Here is a 19888-nt window from a genome sequence, read left to right as displayed (position 1 = left end):
TTCTCCGGGTCATATTACTGGAGTGGGTTACTATGCCCTCCTCCAGAGGATTGTCCCAACCCAGGGATCAAACCCAGGTCTCCTGCATTGCAGGCAGATTCTTTACTGTCTGAGTCACCAGGGAAGCCCATGTTATCACTTATATGTACAGTCTAAAAAATAAAACAGGTGAATGTATATAACAAAACAGAAAAAAACTCGGAGATATAGAGAACAAACTAATATTTACCAGTGAGGAAAAATGGAGAAAGGGCAAGATATAACTATGGTATTAAGAGATACAATCTAATATGTATAAAATAACAACAAGGATATATTGTACAGCACAGGGAAATATAACTGCTATTTTGCAATAACTTTAAATGGAGTATAATATATAAAATATTGAATCACTTTGTTGTACATCTGAAATAATATAATATTGTAAATTGACTAGTCATTAATAAAAAATAAGATTTACGTGTTCAAAGAATAGCACACAGGTACATTTTGATTCCAAAATGTCTTTACATACATTGATGACCTCTCTGTCTCACCCACTCCATATAAAGGGATTTTTTAAACTTAATAATAAAAATCATTATCTTGGATAATCTAAATTTACCAAACTGGAACCCAAGTCAATGAGGAAAGAGACAGGAGGATAATATTAGGCCAGAGGGTTTCCTGATAGGTTTTGACCATTTGTAAAATAAAGGATGTTTACTATGGCATCTATTTCCAGTTGCTGGGAATTTTACTCAACAGTATTGCCATGTTATCAGTTGTTTCTCTCCCCTTCCCCATCCTCCTATTATTATTGTCTAAATAAACCTGGGGCTTCCCAGGTGGCTCAGTGGTAAAGAATTCAAGAGACACAGGAGATGCAGGTTTGATCCCTGGATGGGGAAAATCTCCTGTAGGAGGAAATGGTAACCCACTCCAGTATTCTTGGCTGGGAAATTCCATGGACAGAGGAGCCTGGTGGACTATAGTCCATGGGGTGACAAAGAGTCAGACATGACTTAGCAACTGAGCACACACATATGGAACAAAGCTGAATATGAGCTAGTTCATTGACCAAGCCCTCTCAGTATTTCTCTCTTCCTCTACCCTGCAATTTCTTATACACAGTCTCTTTGGGGTCTCTGCCTTTATTTATCCACTCTTTCTGTTAAGGGATGCTGATGACCTTTACATCATCAGTAAGACCTTCATCAGAGAGGAAAGGAGGAAGTTAATCAAATAACAGCCAAATCATCCTAACTGGAGGTAAACCAAAAATTGGCTGAAGAGAGTCTGAAACATGGAGGAAGAATTAGATTTAAGTCTAAATGTGTATCTATAAAAGAAAAATATGGATAGTTAATAACAGCTAGCTCAGATTTAGCTAAGGCTAAATGGGAAAGAATTAATTTAAAGAAGGCCAAGAAAAATCAGACCTGGAGAGCAAACATAGGTTCTCATTAGTGAGTCACAATAATTTAGGCAATAAATGTGTAATTGTGGGATAAGATTAACTAGGTGTTTAAAGGTTGTTGAAGATCTTAAATTGTACCAATTTAGCAGAGAGTATACTCAGTGTGTTTTAATATAACAATTAATTCCCAGAATAGAAGGGAGCTTAAGTATTTCTGTTCATCTGTGGGTCTCTGCTATGTGAGATCTTCTCTAACATTTGCTGAGTTGGGGTTAGAACCGCAAAATCTCTGGGTGAAGGGTTTTAGCTTCACTTTGAACTATTAAAAAATAAAAAACTTGTTTTAAAATTTAAAAAAAAAAAACCTTACAGAAATTCTTAAGAATCACAATATGTTAGAGCTGCAAAGGGCTCTAGTCAAAACATTTCATTTTACAGATGAAAAGTCAGTTTCTTCATCTGTAAAACGAAGTGGTTGGAAAAGATGAGATCGAATATCTTCCACTTCCAGGAACCCATAAAATCTAAAGAGGTAAGGTGGTGCCCAAAGTTGCACAGCTAGTCTGTGCCAGGCTTGAAAAGTGAACTTGGTTCCCAAGATTCTCTTTATGGCTGTGAGTCAATTCTGTATTTTAAGTCAGTCAACTCAGTTGTTTGATACGATGCAGATTAATAGCCATCTTACTGAGCTAGATATTTTTTTCTATTTCAATCACTTTTCCTGTGTCATGTAAACATAACCTCAGGAATGATCACTAGTCACAGGAGGAACAAAGCTTGTGCTTGGAGCTGGCTGAGTCATTCCATAGACTGCAACAACTTGACCATGAGCACTGGAACTAAGAAACAATGGATACAATGCTTTTCAACATGCAGATTTGTTCAAAGGTGACCTAAAGTGGGACTTGACCATGAAAAACAAAATATCCAACAACCCTAACAAACTAGAAGTCACTGATGGGTTCAAGATACTTCATCTGCAGGTCTTGCTTCCAATGGATGCCAAAGGACTTCTATATTTCCCTGGCACTGGGAGACAGTAGCCGGAAATGTTCCAGGAATGACTTCATGGCCAGTCGTCTCCAGGCCTAGAGATGAAGTGGTTTATCCCCATACTTCACTTTGCAGCTATGATCCTCTAATCAATACCCTGGGCTCCAAATCTGAGACACACTTTCATTTCACCTTCTTCCAGAAAACAGGTCAACATCAGGCATTAATAAGTGCTTTTTACTCCCACATCCCATAAACAAAATAATACATTTAAAAAAACTGCAAGAAGTATTTGTAACTTTAATTATAGACAAAGGGTTAATATATTAAGGGCTTCTGAAACATGAAAAATAAATATACCAACAACCCTACCAGGAAAAGGGCAACTTAAAAGCATTTGGTTTGCGGCAAGAAAAATGCATATGTATCCTAAACATATGAGCAAATGTTCAATCTTACTCATACTAAGAAAAGCAATAAGTCAAACCACAGAGAAATAAAAATCCTCACCTATAGTGTGGGTAAAAATTCAAAATTGTAACAGAATTCTGCATTGGCAAGGCTGTGCAGAACACATTGCTGGTTTGAATGCAAAATGGTACAAACTTTATGGGGAGGAATTTGGCATCCAGGAAAATTACAAATACTTTTTAACCTATTTCTAGAAATCTGTCCCAAAGAAACAGTGGCAAAATGTGAAAAGCTATTAAAGTTATTAATTGTTACACCATTAACAATTACAAAAGACAAAAAAAAACCCCAAATATCCATCAACAGACAATCAGTTGAATAAACTACCGAGTGCTCTGCAGCTATAAAAGAAAATGAAAAATCTCTTTATATGTTGCTATGGATTACTCTTCTAAATACTGCTAATTAAAAAACAGCAAGGTGATGAACCATGTGTGCCTGGTTGGGTGTATTCATGATTATTTGCTTAGATTTAAAGCAGAGGAGTAAACTAAAAACCAGCCAAAATGGTTGAAACATCGGAGTAGAGAGTACAGGGATAAAAGCTAGATTTCTCTTCTTTTCTATTGTTTTCGTTTTGAAATTGTGTAGATATTTAATCTAATTTTAAAACAGAAATTAAAAGCAAAGTGAAGCAAGTGAACATTATTGTATATTTGACTTGTGGCATAACTACATAGAGGATTATTTTAAGAACTCTTAAAACAGAGTAATTTTTAGCTATTCATTCTAGTGGCATATATTTAAAGTTTAAAAAGAACTGCAAAGAAATCTAAGCAGTTTTCAATAATCATATTTTTAGTGATAATATATATTATAACCTTGAAAAAATATATTTAAAGGACATAAGAAATTATATTAATGTAATAGAAAGAAGAAAAGTAGAAGAAAAATTTAAATACAAAGTAAATTCAAGGCAGTTAAGTAAACATAAATTGAAACTAACAATATTCATATGAATTTGTGATATTAGTTCTCCTTCAAAACAAATAAAAGTATCTAGAAACAATGACCAATCCAATAGCAATGAAAACACCTAGTGCCTACATTTTAAGCTCTAAATAAATTTCCCTCTTATAAAGAACCAAAATTTCACAGGAAACATACAAGATAAGGTTGGAACATCTAGTCCTGCACCAAAATAATAAATCTCTGAAAGACTTTGGTTTATGGCAAAAGGATGTAGGAGAAATCTGACGAGTCCCCTAGTTGTCAAAAATGGAATTTTTTGATCATCAAAAAGTGTAATTACTGTAGTGCTGCTGCTAAATCGCTTCAGTTGTGTCCAACTCTGTGCGACCCCATAGATGGCAGCCCACCAGGCTCCACCATCCCTGGGATTCTCCAGGCAAGAACACTGGAGTGGGTTGCCATTTCCTTCTCCAATGCATGAACGTGAAAAGTGAAAGTGAAGTCGCTCAGTTGTGTCAGACTCTGCGACCCCATGGGCTGCAGCCTAACAGGCTCCTCCATCCATGGGATTTTCCAGGCAAGAGTACTGGAGTGGGTTGCCATTGCCTTCTCTGTAATTACTGTAGTAGATGGGAACATATCAACTATGTTTAAATCCATGTATTGGTATGATACTCTAACATTGAAACATGTATATTACCATATGTGAAACAGATTGCTTGTCTAGGTTCAAAGCATGAGACAGGGCGCTCAGGGCTAGTGCACTGGAAGGACCCTGAGAGATGGGATTGGGAGGGAGGTGGGAAGGGGGCTTCAGGATGGAGGACACATGTTCACCCATGGCTGATTCATGTCAATGTATGGCAAAAACCACTACAATATTGCAAAGTTATTAGCCTCCAATTAAAATAAATAAATAAATTTTTTAAAAAAGAAAAGCAAAAAAAAGTAATGAAAGAAAAAAATATACCTCCTTGATCATATGTGGGAGATGTTAGAGAAACAATTCATTATTTTGAAAATTTGTAAATACAAAGATAAATAATTTATCCTGATTTTTTTGTTTAAATAATGTCACAGGCACTCAAATAGTTGATCTGGAAAACTTCTTTTGGGAGAGTACCAGCTCATACATGGAAAAAGCTAGGATAGAATTAACATAGCACTAGTTGTAACCCCTAATACATACTAGACTAAGCATAACCATTGATGGGTACTAAGGTCATTAGCTAAAATTTGTTGTTGTTCAGTCACTCAGTGGTGTCTGACTCTTTGCAACCCCATGGACTGCAGCACACCAGGCTCTCCTGTCCATCACCAACTCCTGGAGCTTATTCAAACTCATGTCCATAGAGTCAGTGATACCATCCAACAATCTCATCCTCTGTCATCCCCTTCTCCTCCTGCCTTCAATCTTTCCCAATATCAGGGTCTTTTTCAATGAGTCAACTGTTTGCATTGGTGGCGAAAGTATTGGTGCTTCAGGTTCAGCATCAGTCCTTCCAATGTATATTCAGAGTTGATTTCCTTTAGGATTGACTGGTTTGATCTCCTTGCTGTCCAAAGGAATCTCAATAGTCTTCTCCAAAATCACAATTCAAAAGCATCAATTCTTGGACACTCAGTCTTCTTTATGGTCCAACTCTCACATCTGTACATGACTACTGGAAAAACCAAAGCTTTGACTATACGAATCTTTGTCAGCAAAGTGATGTCTCTGCTTTCGTGGTCATGTATGGATGTGAGAGTTGGACTGTGAAGAAAGCTGATCGCCGAAGAATCGATGCTTTTGAACTGTGGTATTGGAGAAGACTCTTGAGAGTCCCTTATACTGCAAGGAGATCCAACCAGTCCATTCTAAAGGAGATCAATCCTGGATGTTCATTGGAGGGACTGATGCTAAAGCTGAAACTGCAATACTTTGGCCACCTCATGCGACGAGTTGACTCACTGGAAAAGACTCTGATGCTGGGAAAGGTTGGGGGCAGGAGGAGAAGGGGACGACCGAGAATGAGATGGCTGGATGGCATCACCGACTCTGAGGACATGAGTTTGAGTGTACTCCGGGAGTTGGTGATGGACAGGGAGGCCTGGCGTGCTGTGATTCATGGGGTCACGGAGAGTCAGACACGACTGAGTGACTGAACTGAACTGAACTGAATTGTCATAGCTTTTCTTCCAAGGAGCAAGCATCTTTTAATTTCATGGCTGCAGTCACATTCTGCAGTGATTTTTGAGACCAAGTAAATAAAGTCTCTCACTGCTTCCATCATTTCCCTAGCTATTTGCCATGAAGTGATGGGACCAGATGCCATGATCTTAGTTTTTTGAATGTTGAGTTTTAAGCCAACTTTTTAACTCTCTTCTTTCACTTTCGTCAAGAGGCTCTTCAGTTCCTCTTTGCTTTCTGCCATAAGGGTGGTATCATCTACTTATCTGAGGTTATTGATGTTTCTCCTGGCAACCTTGATTCCAGCTTGTGCTTCTTCCAGCCTAGCGTTCCTCATGATGTACTCTGCATAGAAGTTAAATAAGCAGGGTAACAATATACAATCTTGACGTACTCCTTTTCCTATTTGGAACCAGACTGTTGTTCCATGTCCAGTTCTAACTGTTGCTTCCTGACCAGCATACAGGTTTCTCAAGAGGCAGGTCAGGTGGTCTGATATTCCCATCTCTTTCAGAATTTTCCACAGTTTATTGTGATCCACACAGTCAAAGGCTTTGGCATAGTCAATGAAACAGAAATAGATGTTTTTCTGGAACTCTCTTGCTTTCTCCATGATCCAGCGGATGTTGCCAATTTGATCTCTGGTGCCTCTGCCTTTTCTAAAACCTGCTTGAACATCTGGAAGTTCACAGTTCACATACTGCTGAAGCCTGGCTTGGAGAATTTTGAGCATGACTTTACTAGCGTGTGAGATGAGTGCAATTGTATGGTAGTTTGAGCATTCTTTGGCATTCCCTTTCTTTGGGATTGGAATGAAGACTGACCTTTTCCAGTCCTGTGGCCACTGCTGAGTTTTCCAAATTTGCTGGCATATTGAGTGCAACACTTTCATAGCATCATCTTTCAGGATTTGAAATAGCTCAATTGGAATTCCATCACCTCCACTAGCTTTGTTCGTAGTGATGCTTTCTAAGGCCCACTTGACTTCACATTCCAAGATGTCTGGCTCCAGGTGAGTGATCACGCCATCATGATTATCTTGGTTGTGAAGATCTTTTTTGTACAGTTCTTCTGTGTATTCTTGCCACCTTTTCTTAATATCTTCTGCTTCTGTTAGGTCCATACCATTTCTGTCCTTTATTGAGCCCATCTTTGCATGAAATGTTCCCTTGATATCTCTAATTTTCTTGAAAAGATCTCTTATTTTTCCTATTCTTTTGTTTTCATCTATTTTTTTGCATTGATCGCTGAGGAAGGCTTTCTTATCTCTCCTTGCTATTCTTTGGAACTCTGCATTCAGATGCTAATATCTTTCCTTTTCTTCTTTACTTTTCGCTTCTCTTCTTTTCACAGCTATTTGTAAGGCCTCCTCAGTCAGCCATTTTGCTTTTTTTGCATTTCTTTTCCATGGGGATGGTCTTGGTCCCTGTCTCCTGTACAATGTCACGAACCTTTGTCCAGAGTTCATCAGGCACTCTATCTATCAGATCTAGACCCTTAAATCTACTTCTTACTTCCACTGTATAATCATAAGGGATTTGATTTAGGTCATATCTGAATGATCTAGTGGTTTTCCCTACTTTCTTCAATTTCAGTCTGAATTTGGCAATAAGGAGTTCATGATCTGAGCCACAGTCAGCTCCTGGTCTTGTTTTTGCTAACTGTTTAGAGCTTCTCCATCTTTGGCTGCAAAGAATATAATCAATCTGATTTCGGTGTTGACCATCTGGTGATGTCCATGTGTAGAGTCTTCTTTTGTGTTGTTGGAAGAGGGTGTTTGCTATGACCGGTGTGTTCTCTTGGCAAAACTCTATTAGCCTTTGCCCTGCTTCATTCCGTGCTCCAAGGCCAAATTTGCCTGTTACTCCAGGTGTTTCTTGACTTCCTACTTTTGCATTCCAGTCCCCTATAATGAAAAGGACATCTTTTTTGGGTGTTAGTTCTAAAAGGTCTTGGAGGTCTTCATAGAACCGTTCAACTTAGGCTTCTTCAGCGTTACTGGTTGGGGCAAAGACTGGGATTATTGTAATATTGAATGGTTTGCCTTGGAAACGAAATGACAGATTTCTCAGGAGGCAGGTAAATGGTCTCTCTGAATGTCATTGAGATTTGATTACAGAACTTCCCCATGACTGGGATTTGATTTGACTAGCTACATTTCAAATTTTAGTGTGCATATAAATCACTTGGGGCTTCCCAGGTGGCTCAGTGGGTAAAGAATCCACCTGCAATGCAGGTGATACAAGAGATTCGAGTTCAAACCCTGGGCTGGGAAAATCCCCTGGAGGAAGGCATGGCAACCCACTCCAGTATTCTTGCCTGGAAAATCCCATGGACAGAGGAACCTGGTGGGCAGAAGTCCATAGGGTTGCAAAGAGTTGGACACAACTGAAGTGACTGAGTAGGCAAGCATGCATGCATTCATAAACCACTTGAGGATATTGTTAAGTTTTAGAAGCTGATTCAGTGCTGTATTTAAAACAAGGTGCCACATGGTGCCAATGCTGCTGGGCTATTCTAAGAAAGAGAAGAGCAGCCCCTGGTATGTGGGAGCTGGCCTGTTACTATCAGCTGGGCCTTGTTGTTCTCTTGTTGAGTGTAAACAATTTCACATAAGACATCAGACAAGTTCACTCTGTGACCGTAAAGAATCAAGACAAAAACAAGACTACTGGGTAATCACATTTAAACACAAATAATGAACACTGTCCAAACCACAGCATCCCTATCCTGGCTATCATGAGTGATGCTGTTTCTTTACCAATTGTAGGCTTAGGCTCTGTTCAGTCTTTCCTCCTGCTGGAGAAGAATTACTAAAATGTCCAATCACTCATGCTTTCTGACAGCATCTAATCCAGAGCAAAACCCTGATTCCTTAAGCCCTCCCTAAAATCACCAAGCATTAGCCCACATCCTATAACAATTCCTTTCTAACACCCTCTGAGAGGTCCAGTGTTCCTCTGGTGAGCAGTTTCTTCATTATAACATGTAATAAACATGTCTTATTCAACTACAGGTGTGTTCTGGTGGTCTTTGCTGGAGTAGCAATTCAGCAGTGATGGATCAGACTGACAGTTGGGTCACCAAACACTCTGAGACTCAGAGCAAGCAAGTAATCTTGCCAAAAAATGAACCCTGATCTGATTCAATTTCTAAGATTTAACCATCAGTTTATAAGAAATCCTGAGGCTAGGGGAACATTTTAAGCAATCATATTTAATTCAACCATAAGACAATTTGCCTTTCTTTTTCCAATTATTAAGTGAAAAGAAAAATAGAAGATGGAAGGAGAACATATAGATTTAAAAAAATACTAGATGCCATATCCATCAATTGTAATGTGTAGCCCTTATTTGGGTTCTAATTTGTACAAACTACTACATGAACTAATAATGATAATGACAAAAAGAAAATTCTGCCTTTTTGAACAGAGGATAGCATTTTGATAACATTAAAAAAGATTGTTAATATTTTTAGGTTTCATAATGACAACTGTCATTTTTCAAAACATTTGCAAATAAAATGATATGATGTCTGAGACTTGTTTTTAATATAATTCAGTCATAGTGAGAAGGAATGTAGGAGGATATTGATAAAACACTTTGGCCAAATTTGATTATTATCATAATTTGATAATATGAAGGGTATATAACAATTTTTTTTAACTTTTTACTATTTTTTTTTACTTTTTACTATTTTCCCTATTCTTAATATGTTTAAACATTATATGGTAATCAATTTTCAAAATTATTTTTTACCATTTAATTCAATAGAGCAAGGGACCCCAACCCCTGGGCCATAGACCAGTACCAGTCCATGGCCTGTTAGGCACTGGCCCGCACGGGAGGAGGTGAGCAGTGGTTGAATGAATGAAGCTTCATCTGTATTTGCAGCCTCTCCACATTGCTTGAATTACCACCTGAGCTCTACCTCCTGTCAGATCAGGGGTGGCATTAATAGATGCAATATGCTTGAATCAATCCCAAACTATTCACCACCCCCCACCCTCCAGTCTGCTGGTACATGGATAAACTGTCTTCTTCAAAACTGGTCCCTGGTGCCAAAAAGGTTGGGGACCACTACAATGGAACATCTTTGAAAGAAGACAAGTTAAATAGAGAAGAATTAAGAACCGTTAAGTCAAGATGGCAACATGTTCTAGGGAAGCAAACAATGGAGAATTTTAAAAAGTCTTCCCCATTACTTTATCTTGCTTTGAGAACCATTTTTTGAGAGCTATTAGAATATTCACCTGCTTTTTGAAGTCACTAACAGATATGTCAACTGCAAGTGAAAAGGAATAAGGAATTATTGTGTTGACTAGGGTGATGCTCTTTAGAGAAAAATTCAATTTAAGTGTTTAACTCTTAGAAAGAAGAAAACATATTATTCGGGCAATTACCTGGATCTGTAGCAGACATCAGTGAACCAAAAAACAAACAGTCAGTGAAATGAAAGTCTCCATTTTTCAGCTGGTCAGCATATACCATAGCCTTCACAAAGCCATACATAATTAACCTGTTGAAGAGAAAAATAGGATCTTCAAACATCAAGTTGAATCCTGTGTAAACCCATGCCCAAAGAGTTAACATTCTAATGGGCTTCCTGAATAAGCACGATGCACAAATTACCGCTATTCTGCTAATTTGAAGCCATGGTAGTTCTCAGGACACTGCCTACCAAATATTACAACTCATTCCCCTGGCAAAAGATAGTGCAATGTTTTACAGTGTGCTTCAATGAAAACAAGTATCTCAAGGATATAAAAAATTATCCGTGAAACATGGCATAGCAAATCATGCCCACAAATACAGAGGTGCACAGACATTTTAAATGTATTACTTTTCAGTTTTATTGTTTTGTCTGCTAGGGTATCTGGAAAGGGTTCAAATTTCAAGACTGTTACTGTGATGAGAAGGATATTGGGCACTCACAGGGCACTTGATCAACCAGTTACTTTACAATGGATGAGTCTCTACAACTGCTGGTGTCAGGGCACTTCCACACCCACAGAATCACTGTTGGGTTAGAGTGCCTGTAATTTTAACACATTGCTGAAAATGAATCCTGAAATCATTACATTTGATCTTCAAGGAAAGCTGTTCTTTCCATGAGATTATAATATGTTCACCAAATCAGCACCATGGAACGCAAATTATCTGCTTTTAGTCATCCTTTGTCACCTTATAGTTTTTTAATTGTATTTAACTATCTAATTGACTGAGTTTTTCTAAGTCCTAGTATAGGAAATACAGAGTCAGGTAAACTGGACCACAGCTGAATCATTAAAAGTGACTGTAAGAGTCTTTAGAAACTGTGGACCCTCAGAGCCATAAATGGTTGCTTAGATATTCACATTCATTTAAAGCTAGTTTCTTGAAAAATGTTCTAGGGTTGTAAGCATGACTAAAAATACTAGAAATCAGATATTAGAAATTGTAATGTCAGTGAGAATGTAGATATTTTAATTCTCTTAGGAAAAATTTCTCCATGATAGAATATTTCATACAGACCTGCATTTGAATCCAGTTTCCACCACTCACTAGTTATGTGATTTTAGAGCATTACTAAAACCATCTGAACCTCAATATTGTTATGAATAACAATAATGGCCAGTCTACAGAGTTGTTTTAAAGACTATCTGAAATGATATAAATTTGGGTTTTGACACATAGTAAATTCTCAATGCAATTATTACAGATATAGTAATAATATTCACTTACTTTTTCTACTTCTTCAGAAGTTTTAACTCATTTCACCGACACATTGACTCTATAATGTAGGTACTGCTGCTGCTAAGTCACTTCAGTCGTGTCCGACTCTGTGTGACCCCATAGACGGAAGCCCACCAGGCTCCCCCGTCCCTGGGATTCTCCAGGCAAGAACACTGGAGTGGGTTGCCATTTCCTTCTCCAATGTGTGAAAGTGAAAGTGAAGTCGCTCAGTCGTGTCCGACCCTTAGCGACCCCACGGACTGCAGCCTACCAGGCTCCTCCGTCCATGGGATTTTCTAGGCAAGAGTACTGGAGTGGCTTGCCATTGCCTTCTCCGAACATTATGCATTTTACAGATGAGAAAACTGAACACTGTGTGATTAAGTAACTTACTGAAGTTGACACAACTATTAAATTGCGGAATCCAGGTTTGAACTGAGGAAATTTGACTCTGGGTCCTGGGTTTTTAACCACCACAGCATATTGCTTAGATGAACAGTTCTATATTTCCTATAATATGTTATATCATATAATATTCTCTCAACTAGTCCATAAAGTGGTAGTTCTACATAGTACTAAGGGGCAGCAATGAAAGTGTCCCTAAGAACTTGGAAATAATACTCCTCTTGAGTCGAACTATTAACACAACTAACATGAGTTCAAGTAGAAAGACCCAATATTTCTGTGAAGTATGTGGATTCTAGAAGGCAAGGCTGGATCTTAACCAGTCTGCCGGTATTAACACATCTGAGAAAGATTGTGTCATGGACATAGCAGTGGTTTCTGGAAAGAGGTCCCAGTAATGGCAGCTCATGTACAGTTATCCTGGGGAGGGCATTCTGCTGGTTACCAGAGGGTAAATCCTCTGGAAAGGTATAGGGTAGCTTCATTCAGTTTATTTGCTTATTCAATAGAAATTTATTACTAAAACTCTACTACCTGTCAGGCTCTGTGTTGGGTGTTTAAAATACATCAATAAATAAGACAAGGATCTCTGTCCTTATGGAGCATGCATTTTAAAGTAAAGCAGACGGCAATAAAATAAAATAGATTTTAATTATATGTGTTATGCACATCACCCTCTGAATTAGAATATGCATGTCTGATGAACATTGATAAACACTGAGACATTCTGAGCAGTCATGACAGCACCAGGGAAATGCTCGCTAACAGTCATCCCCTCAGCCTCATCTGGTGTTAACCCGACTTCAATACAGTCTTTTCTCATTTGAGCTACACTTACAATATGGAGCACGGAGAGGCTCTGGAATCAATATCAACTTTAAAACCTGTGACTGTATTTCTGAATTCTATTGTCATTAGTTAATTTTACAGGTTAGGAATCTGAGGCTCAGAATTAAAACAACTTGCCCCATATTGCCCAATAGAAGTCATTAGATTGGGTAAGATAAGATATATGCATGCGTATATATTATGCTGGCTTGGCAAGATTACATGGAAACTAGAAACCTCATATACTATCGATGAAAATAAAATTAAAGTTTTTATAAAAGCCAATTTGCCAATTTATTTAAAAGTATTAAATGTTTTAGATCTATAGCTTATTAAATGATTTTCTATAAATTGCCAAGAAATTAATATGAATACAACCCAAAAGGTAATTAGATTATTTCATATTACTGGTATTCATGAGTGAAAAATTCAAAGCAATCTAAATGTCCAATGAATAAATTACAGAACACACATATAATGAACTAATATGCAACTCAATACAACATCAGTTCAGTTCAGTTCAGTTCAGTCGCTCAGTCGTGTCCAACTCTCCACGACCCCATGAATCACAGAACGCCAGGCCTCCCTGTCCATCACCAACTCCCAGAGCTCACTCAAACTCATGTCCACAGAGTCGGTGATGCCATCCAGCCATCTCATTCTCAGTCGTCCCCTTCTTCTCCCGCCCCCAACCTACAAGAGTGTATATTAGGCAAAGAAAAATAAACTTATAAAGTGGTGATATATAATAATTTCTAATTTTACAAAAACTGAACATAGGCATATCTATAAACAGAAAAAGATCTGAAGCATATAGTCTGGGATGTTACTAATGGTTACAAAAATGGAATTGAATGTGACTATTTTCTTTTTTCCTTTTCTGTATTTTCCAGTTCTTTTAAAATAACAGTAATAATAAAAAGAAAAGCAATGTACACTAGTGAGTGTTACTGTATGTCCCAATAGACACTCATTATGTCATTTAATCTTCACAATGCTATGAGCTGGATACTATAATTATTCCTTTTTACAAAGGTGAAAGTGCTGTTCTTTAAAAAGAGAGGTTAAGTAAGTTCCCAAGGATCACATAAGTTAGCTTGTGATGAAGCTGGATTTGAACCCAGGTCCTGGAGGAGGGCATGGCAACCCCCTGCAGTATTCTTGTCTGGAGAATCCCCATGGATAGAGGAGCCTGGTGGAGGCTCCAGTCCATGGGGTTGGAAAGAGTCAGACATGACTGAGTGACTAAGCACAAGCACAGCCAAAACCTGCAAATATAACCGCCATTCTACAAAGCTTTGGAGTTGCTTTGAAATGAAGAGAAACACGTGCATGTACACACACACACCTTTGTATACACAGTTTGTATGCTTTGCATACAAGTCTTTCTTTTAAAAAAAGAAATTAAGTGACTTGTAACTCCAAATCAAGTCCTGGACACAAAATAACTATAATTCCAATATCTTCTTTGAGATAAGCAAGAGAAAAACAGCCTGGTGCAGTGTGAGCTCAGTATGATCATTTTGCTATTATTAATAACAATGGTCATTTCCACTGGTGATTACAATGTCAATAATTAGTGTGCATCTGTTATGTGCCAGGCACTTTTTAAATAAATGGTAACTATTGCTATTGTTGCTATATTATTGTAACTAACTAGTTATAACTATATTAACTGGGAGAATTAAAAAGTGAACCCATTAGCAACCACCACATTCTCATAGAGCAGCATGTTCTATCAACACTTCACAGAAAGCATCTCAGATGGCTTAGGATACAGGAAAAATGTGGTCTGACAGGGAGAGGGGAGCCAGTGAAGTCCAGTGCATGCAATGCTATGAAGATGGTAGATGAAACCAAGTGAGATGTCCTTCTGGGGTCAGTCTGTGGGGGACATCCCAGGTCACAGAGAGGGCTTCCCTGGTGGCTCAGCTGGTAGAGAATCTGCCTGCAATGTGGGGGACCTGGGTTCAACCCCTGGGTTAGGAAGATCCCCTGGAGAAGGAAACGGCTACCCATTCCAGTATTCAGGCCTGGAGAATTCCATGGATTATACAGTCCATGGGGTCACAAAGAGTCAAACATGACTGAGTGACTTTCACAGGCCACAGAGAAGGGCAGAAGCAGAACTTCCATATACAAAGCAAAATTGCTGATAACACTGATTTCAACAAATAGCCACTTAGAGTTATTCTTTAAAAAGCAGAGTGCTTATGCTATGGAGGATACAAAGGTGAAAATCCATGACCTGCCTTCAAAGAGCAGCATATGACAGGATGGCAGTCATATCACTTATGCCAACAGAAGGCATTGGATAAAAAAGAATTTGGGGAAATGCTCTACACAAAGCTCCAGATACCTGAGTGTTTGTGACACAAGTACTGATTTTAAATTCCATGAGCTTGTTTCACACGATTAAAGCTCCACACCTAAAGGCATGCTGCAAAAATGTTTCAAAACAAAAAGTTCCAGAAGGCTCAGTTGCTTGGATGATTTTTAAGTGTGCTATCTCAGTCTCTCTCAGGAATTTTTTTTTTTTTTGAGAATACATCTTCTTTTTAAAAAATAATCTTGATCAAGCTATGAATAGATCCACTGGAAAAGGCAGTTTTTTGAATTGCTAGAGATAAGCAAGGGGACTTGCTGTTAGTTTGGAGACAGCTGTATGGACCAGGCCTGTTAACTGTCAGAAGAGACACATGCTTGCCTGTGAAGGCACGTGAAACAGACCATTACATGGACCTCACTCTGCAGTGGGAAAGCACAGCACTAACAGGATCTGAAAGCAATACAAAGATTATAATCTGCACCTAGATTTCTTGTTTCTATGTTCAAAACATTTCCTCTGGATAAGTTCTTTCTCCATTTATTTGTTCGCATTTTAGATAGTTTCAATCTCACAGTTTATTTTTTTCTGGCACACATTCAAGGGCAATATCCCACTGGAAAAATCAGAAATTCTTTTTCTTTATAACTTTATTGAGATACAATTCACATATAACATTATCTCAGTTTAAGGTGTATAGTATGATGATTTGATATATATATATAGCAAAATGATTAAAATAGGGTCGATTAACATATCCATCACCTCACAGTTATAGTATGTTTTTTTATGTGGTGAGAACTTTGAAGAATTTTTATGATTTACTCTCTTAGCAACTTTCAAATATACAAGAAAGTGTTATTAACTATAGTTACCATATATATATTACATCCCCAGATCTTTTTCATCTTACAACTGGAAGTTTGCGTCTTACACCATCTTTATTCACTTCTCCCACCTCCCCCTTGCCCTCTGCTCCTGCAACCATCAATCTGTTCTGTTTCTATTAGAGAATTCATAATTAGTCAATACTGGGATGGGTGGGATTGCCAAGGTCTTCTAGCTTGTAGGGCATTCGGAGTTGGATTGAATAAAGATTTGCTTAAAAGCAAATGTGAGAGAACTGTGTGGTATGTGTTATTGCAGCCTTGGGTGTGGATGAAAGTGTGAAGAGAACATAAAGTGGACGAGGACCCATGACTGGGGCCTGGGAACTCTGGCATTTGAAGATGAGGTAGAGATGATGAGGAGCAGAGGATATCAAGAATCAGTCAACAGAGACATGAGTGGAAATCTGGTAGAGTGTCATAGAAGTCAGGAGAAGATTGCTTCAAGGAGGAATGATGCATAGAGCTGAGTGTGGAGAAGAGGGCCCTTTTATTTAGGGTCATTTGGAATGTGGGAACTAAAGTGAGATTAGAAATGAGGAAACTGAGACAGAGAACACATCCATCCTTTGGGGAGTTTGGTTTTGAGGGGAGTCAGGTCTTTCTCCATTAGGAAGATTGAGATGAGACTTGAGTTGATATGAAAGATATGAGGAAGAAGTTGTGATGAGGTTCACATCTCACAGATGCTCACAAACATCTGTTACACAAAAAAAGAGTTACAAAATAAGAATTGTGCATTGTCAAGATCAGTGGCACAAAGTTGTGAGTCTCTGAATTTGGGTGAGATTATATGGACCTTAGAGGGTCTATAGCACTGTGGACGACTCCTGCAGGTGTCGTAGAGATGATTCTCCTCTTTGTCATTGCTCACTGAGTATGTATGCATGTGTGTGTGTGTATGTATGTGATAGTAAATGCTCTCTCTCTATACATGTGTGTGTGTATACACACATATGTACATATACAGAATTTCCTGTCATAAAAGTCTTTACTAAAGCCAATGGGAAATGCAAACATAAGCCAGCCATGACTTCCATCCTCAGGAGGGAGAGACAAGTCACCTACAAAAGCAGAGTACATGACAGAAACTGCTAAGTGTTGTAGGAGAGCTGCACATCAAGGGCATTCAATTCCCAGAGGAGAAGCAGCTCCCTTGGGGACACAGGAAAGACTTTGAGAAGAAGGTAGCATATTTGCTGAATCGAAATACACATTCAAGTAAGGAGACTGCCTGCAATGCCCTACCTATATATGAGATGCCCAAATTACTGATTTTTTTTCCCCTTAGAATGCAAAACCTTTCCTACTAAGAAAAGTGAGAGTGAAGTTGCTTGGTCGTGTCTGACTCTTTGTGAACCTAAGGACTATAGCCAACCAGGCTCCTCTGTCCATGGGGTTTTCCAGGCAAGAATACTGGAGTGGGTTGCAATTTTCTTATCCAGGGGATCTTCCTGATCCAGGGATGAAACTTGGGTCTCCACATTGTAGGCAGACTCTTTACCATCTGAACCACCAGGGAATCCCTTTCCTACTAAAGGTAGCTTCTTTTTGGAACAGTACACAATCCAACGGACAAAGAAATGAAACCTCTGCTTTAGCAATCCAGACAGCCATCTACCATCTATTGCCCATGGCAGAGGTGATGAGGAAAGGCTTGTCCTGTCTCCTTTGTGGTTCTATTTATGGCATTTACCTCAGCAAACAGTTTGGGTAGCTCTACTCCAAGAAACCTTTGAAGTCTGTGGGCCCTACTCTAGCTAAATCAAGTACTAAGATCTCACAAACTAGATGACCTCTTTGGTCCATTCTACTTTTCCCACCAGTCCCAAGATTTTGTTTCTCCTTCTGTTTTATTGAAAACTAGGGAGAAGAAGAGGATGAAGGAGTCAGCTGGGTGGCTTGTGGGCAACTTAAAAGAAAATGGGGGATCAAGTAGCCTCACTCAGCTTTGCCATGGTGACACGAGAGCCCCTGTCCAGCTCTTGCACAAGGAATGAGGAAGACTGCAGGCTGCCTGCCCTTGATCCTCTTTTATATGAAAGGGGTAGAGGAAGATAGGTTTTAGATGAAAAGAAAGGTTGCATCCAAATTTTCTGTCCTTGTGTGGAAAAAGGAGGCTGATAAGTGAATGGGATGAGGGTAGGAGGAAGAGGAGGGATGAGGGAAGGTTCATTGTCAACAGCAGAAGTGTGTACTGAGGTTGGGAAATTCTATGCCAGGACGTTTGACCAATCAAAAATGTTTGCAGGAATCATCATCAAGACAACTGTAATCCCAAATTTCTGTCCATGGCTTCTACTCCCCTACTCTCTTCTTGCCTTCCCTGGCAGCTCAGATGGTAAAGAATCTGCCTCCAATGTGGGAGACCCGGGTTCAAACCCTGGGTCAGGAAGATTCCCTGGAGAAGGGAATGGCAACCCACTCCAGTATTCTTGCCTAGAGAATTCCATGGACAGAGGAACCTGGAAGGCTACAGTTCATGGGGTTACAAACTTCAGTTCTTCTTAAGGCACTTATCTGTCATTGGGTAGGTGGCTCTCTGGCCCCGAGATTTTAAGAAGGAATGAAAATGATAGAAATAAAAATGGGTGAAGGAAGAAGAGAGTGAACATGTGAGCATTTGTTGAGTTCTTACTCTGTAGAGCTACCACGTTAGTGCATTTTCTACTTTTTATATCCTCTCTGTCTCTATCACACACACACACCAGTTAAGCAGCCATCATGAATCTTATATTACAGATATTACAGACAAGAAAATCTAGCAAAGGATAGAAATGAGACTTAAACATACACTCCTTTCTACTTTTTAGTATTTAGTGCTACTATTTGGCATTTAGTATTATGTAGAAAATTTAAGAAATATTTGCCTTGACTTCTCAAATTCAAAAAGTCAATTACCATATTCTTTGTTTCTGGTAGAATTTTTTTTTTAATGATGAAAATATTTGTTATCTTTATTATGTGAAAAGTGAAAGTGTTATTTGCTGTCATGTCCAACTCTTTACAAACCCATGGACTGTAGCCCACCAAGCTCCTCTGACCATGGAATTCTCTAGGCAAGAATACTGGAGTAGGTAGCCAGTTCTCTTCTCCAAGGCATCTGCCCAACTCAGGGATCCAACGTGGGTCTCCTGCATTGAAGGCAGATTGTTTACCATCTGAGTCACCAGGGAAGCCCATTAACACCTATAATTCCAATCCAATACTACAGATTTTTCCTCTCTTTTTCCCATTCTTTCCTTTTATTGGATTCCTCCACAATCATTTTCTCCAGCAAGTTCTCAACCTCCCCGGTTCTCAATGATACCAATATATTTACTCCTTTGCTCATTGCTATAATACATGCAAATGATTTTGAAATTATTATATTCATGTCAATATCAAAAAAATACTGTTAGAAAGTTTCAAAATTTCTTCACAGTTATTTTTATTTATTTATTTAAATTTATTTTAATTGGAGGTTAATTACTTTACATTATTGTATTGGTTTTGCCATACACTGACATGAATCTGCCCTGGGTGTACATGTCTCATTGAGAAGTATAGTCCAGTTACTATGGCCAAAAATTATTTGTGTTAGATTTTTTCCTTCTGTATAGTTATCTTACCAGTTTAATATGTGGATGGGTTTATTTCTTTCTGTTTACATTCAGTTTTAGGATCTTTCCCCATATTTGATGATTTAATTTTTGTATGGTAAAACATTTACATGGGTCAAAAAATCATAACTATAAAAACAGTACATTTAGAGACATCTCTGTCTCTTTGTTGGCACTTCAT

General features: G+C 38.5%; 1 protein-coding gene across 1 annotated transcript in view; it reads right to left on the bottom strand.

Annotated features, from left to right (window-relative positions):
* Positions 1–19888, bottom strand: part of SLC9A9 (solute carrier family 9 member A9) — a 678791-nt gene that overhangs the window by 470688 nt on the left and 188215 nt on the right. Inside the window, exon 5 of the mRNA XM_055412241.2 lies at positions 10348–10463. Coding sequence (XP_055268216.1) covers positions 10348–10463 — 116 coding nt within the window. The remainder of the gene's footprint in view (positions 1–10347; positions 10464–19888) is intronic.

Source organism: Moschus berezovskii, chromosome 1 (assembly GCF_049115385.1).
Source record: "Moschus berezovskii isolate FMDL1 chromosome 1, NW_MosBer_1.0, whole genome shotgun sequence".
NCBI classification, from domain to species: domain Eukaryota; kingdom Metazoa; phylum Chordata; class Mammalia; order Artiodactyla; family Moschidae; genus Moschus; species Moschus berezovskii.
Note: the sequence above shows the minus strand (reverse complement) of the source record. Positions and strands in the feature narration are given on the sequence as shown.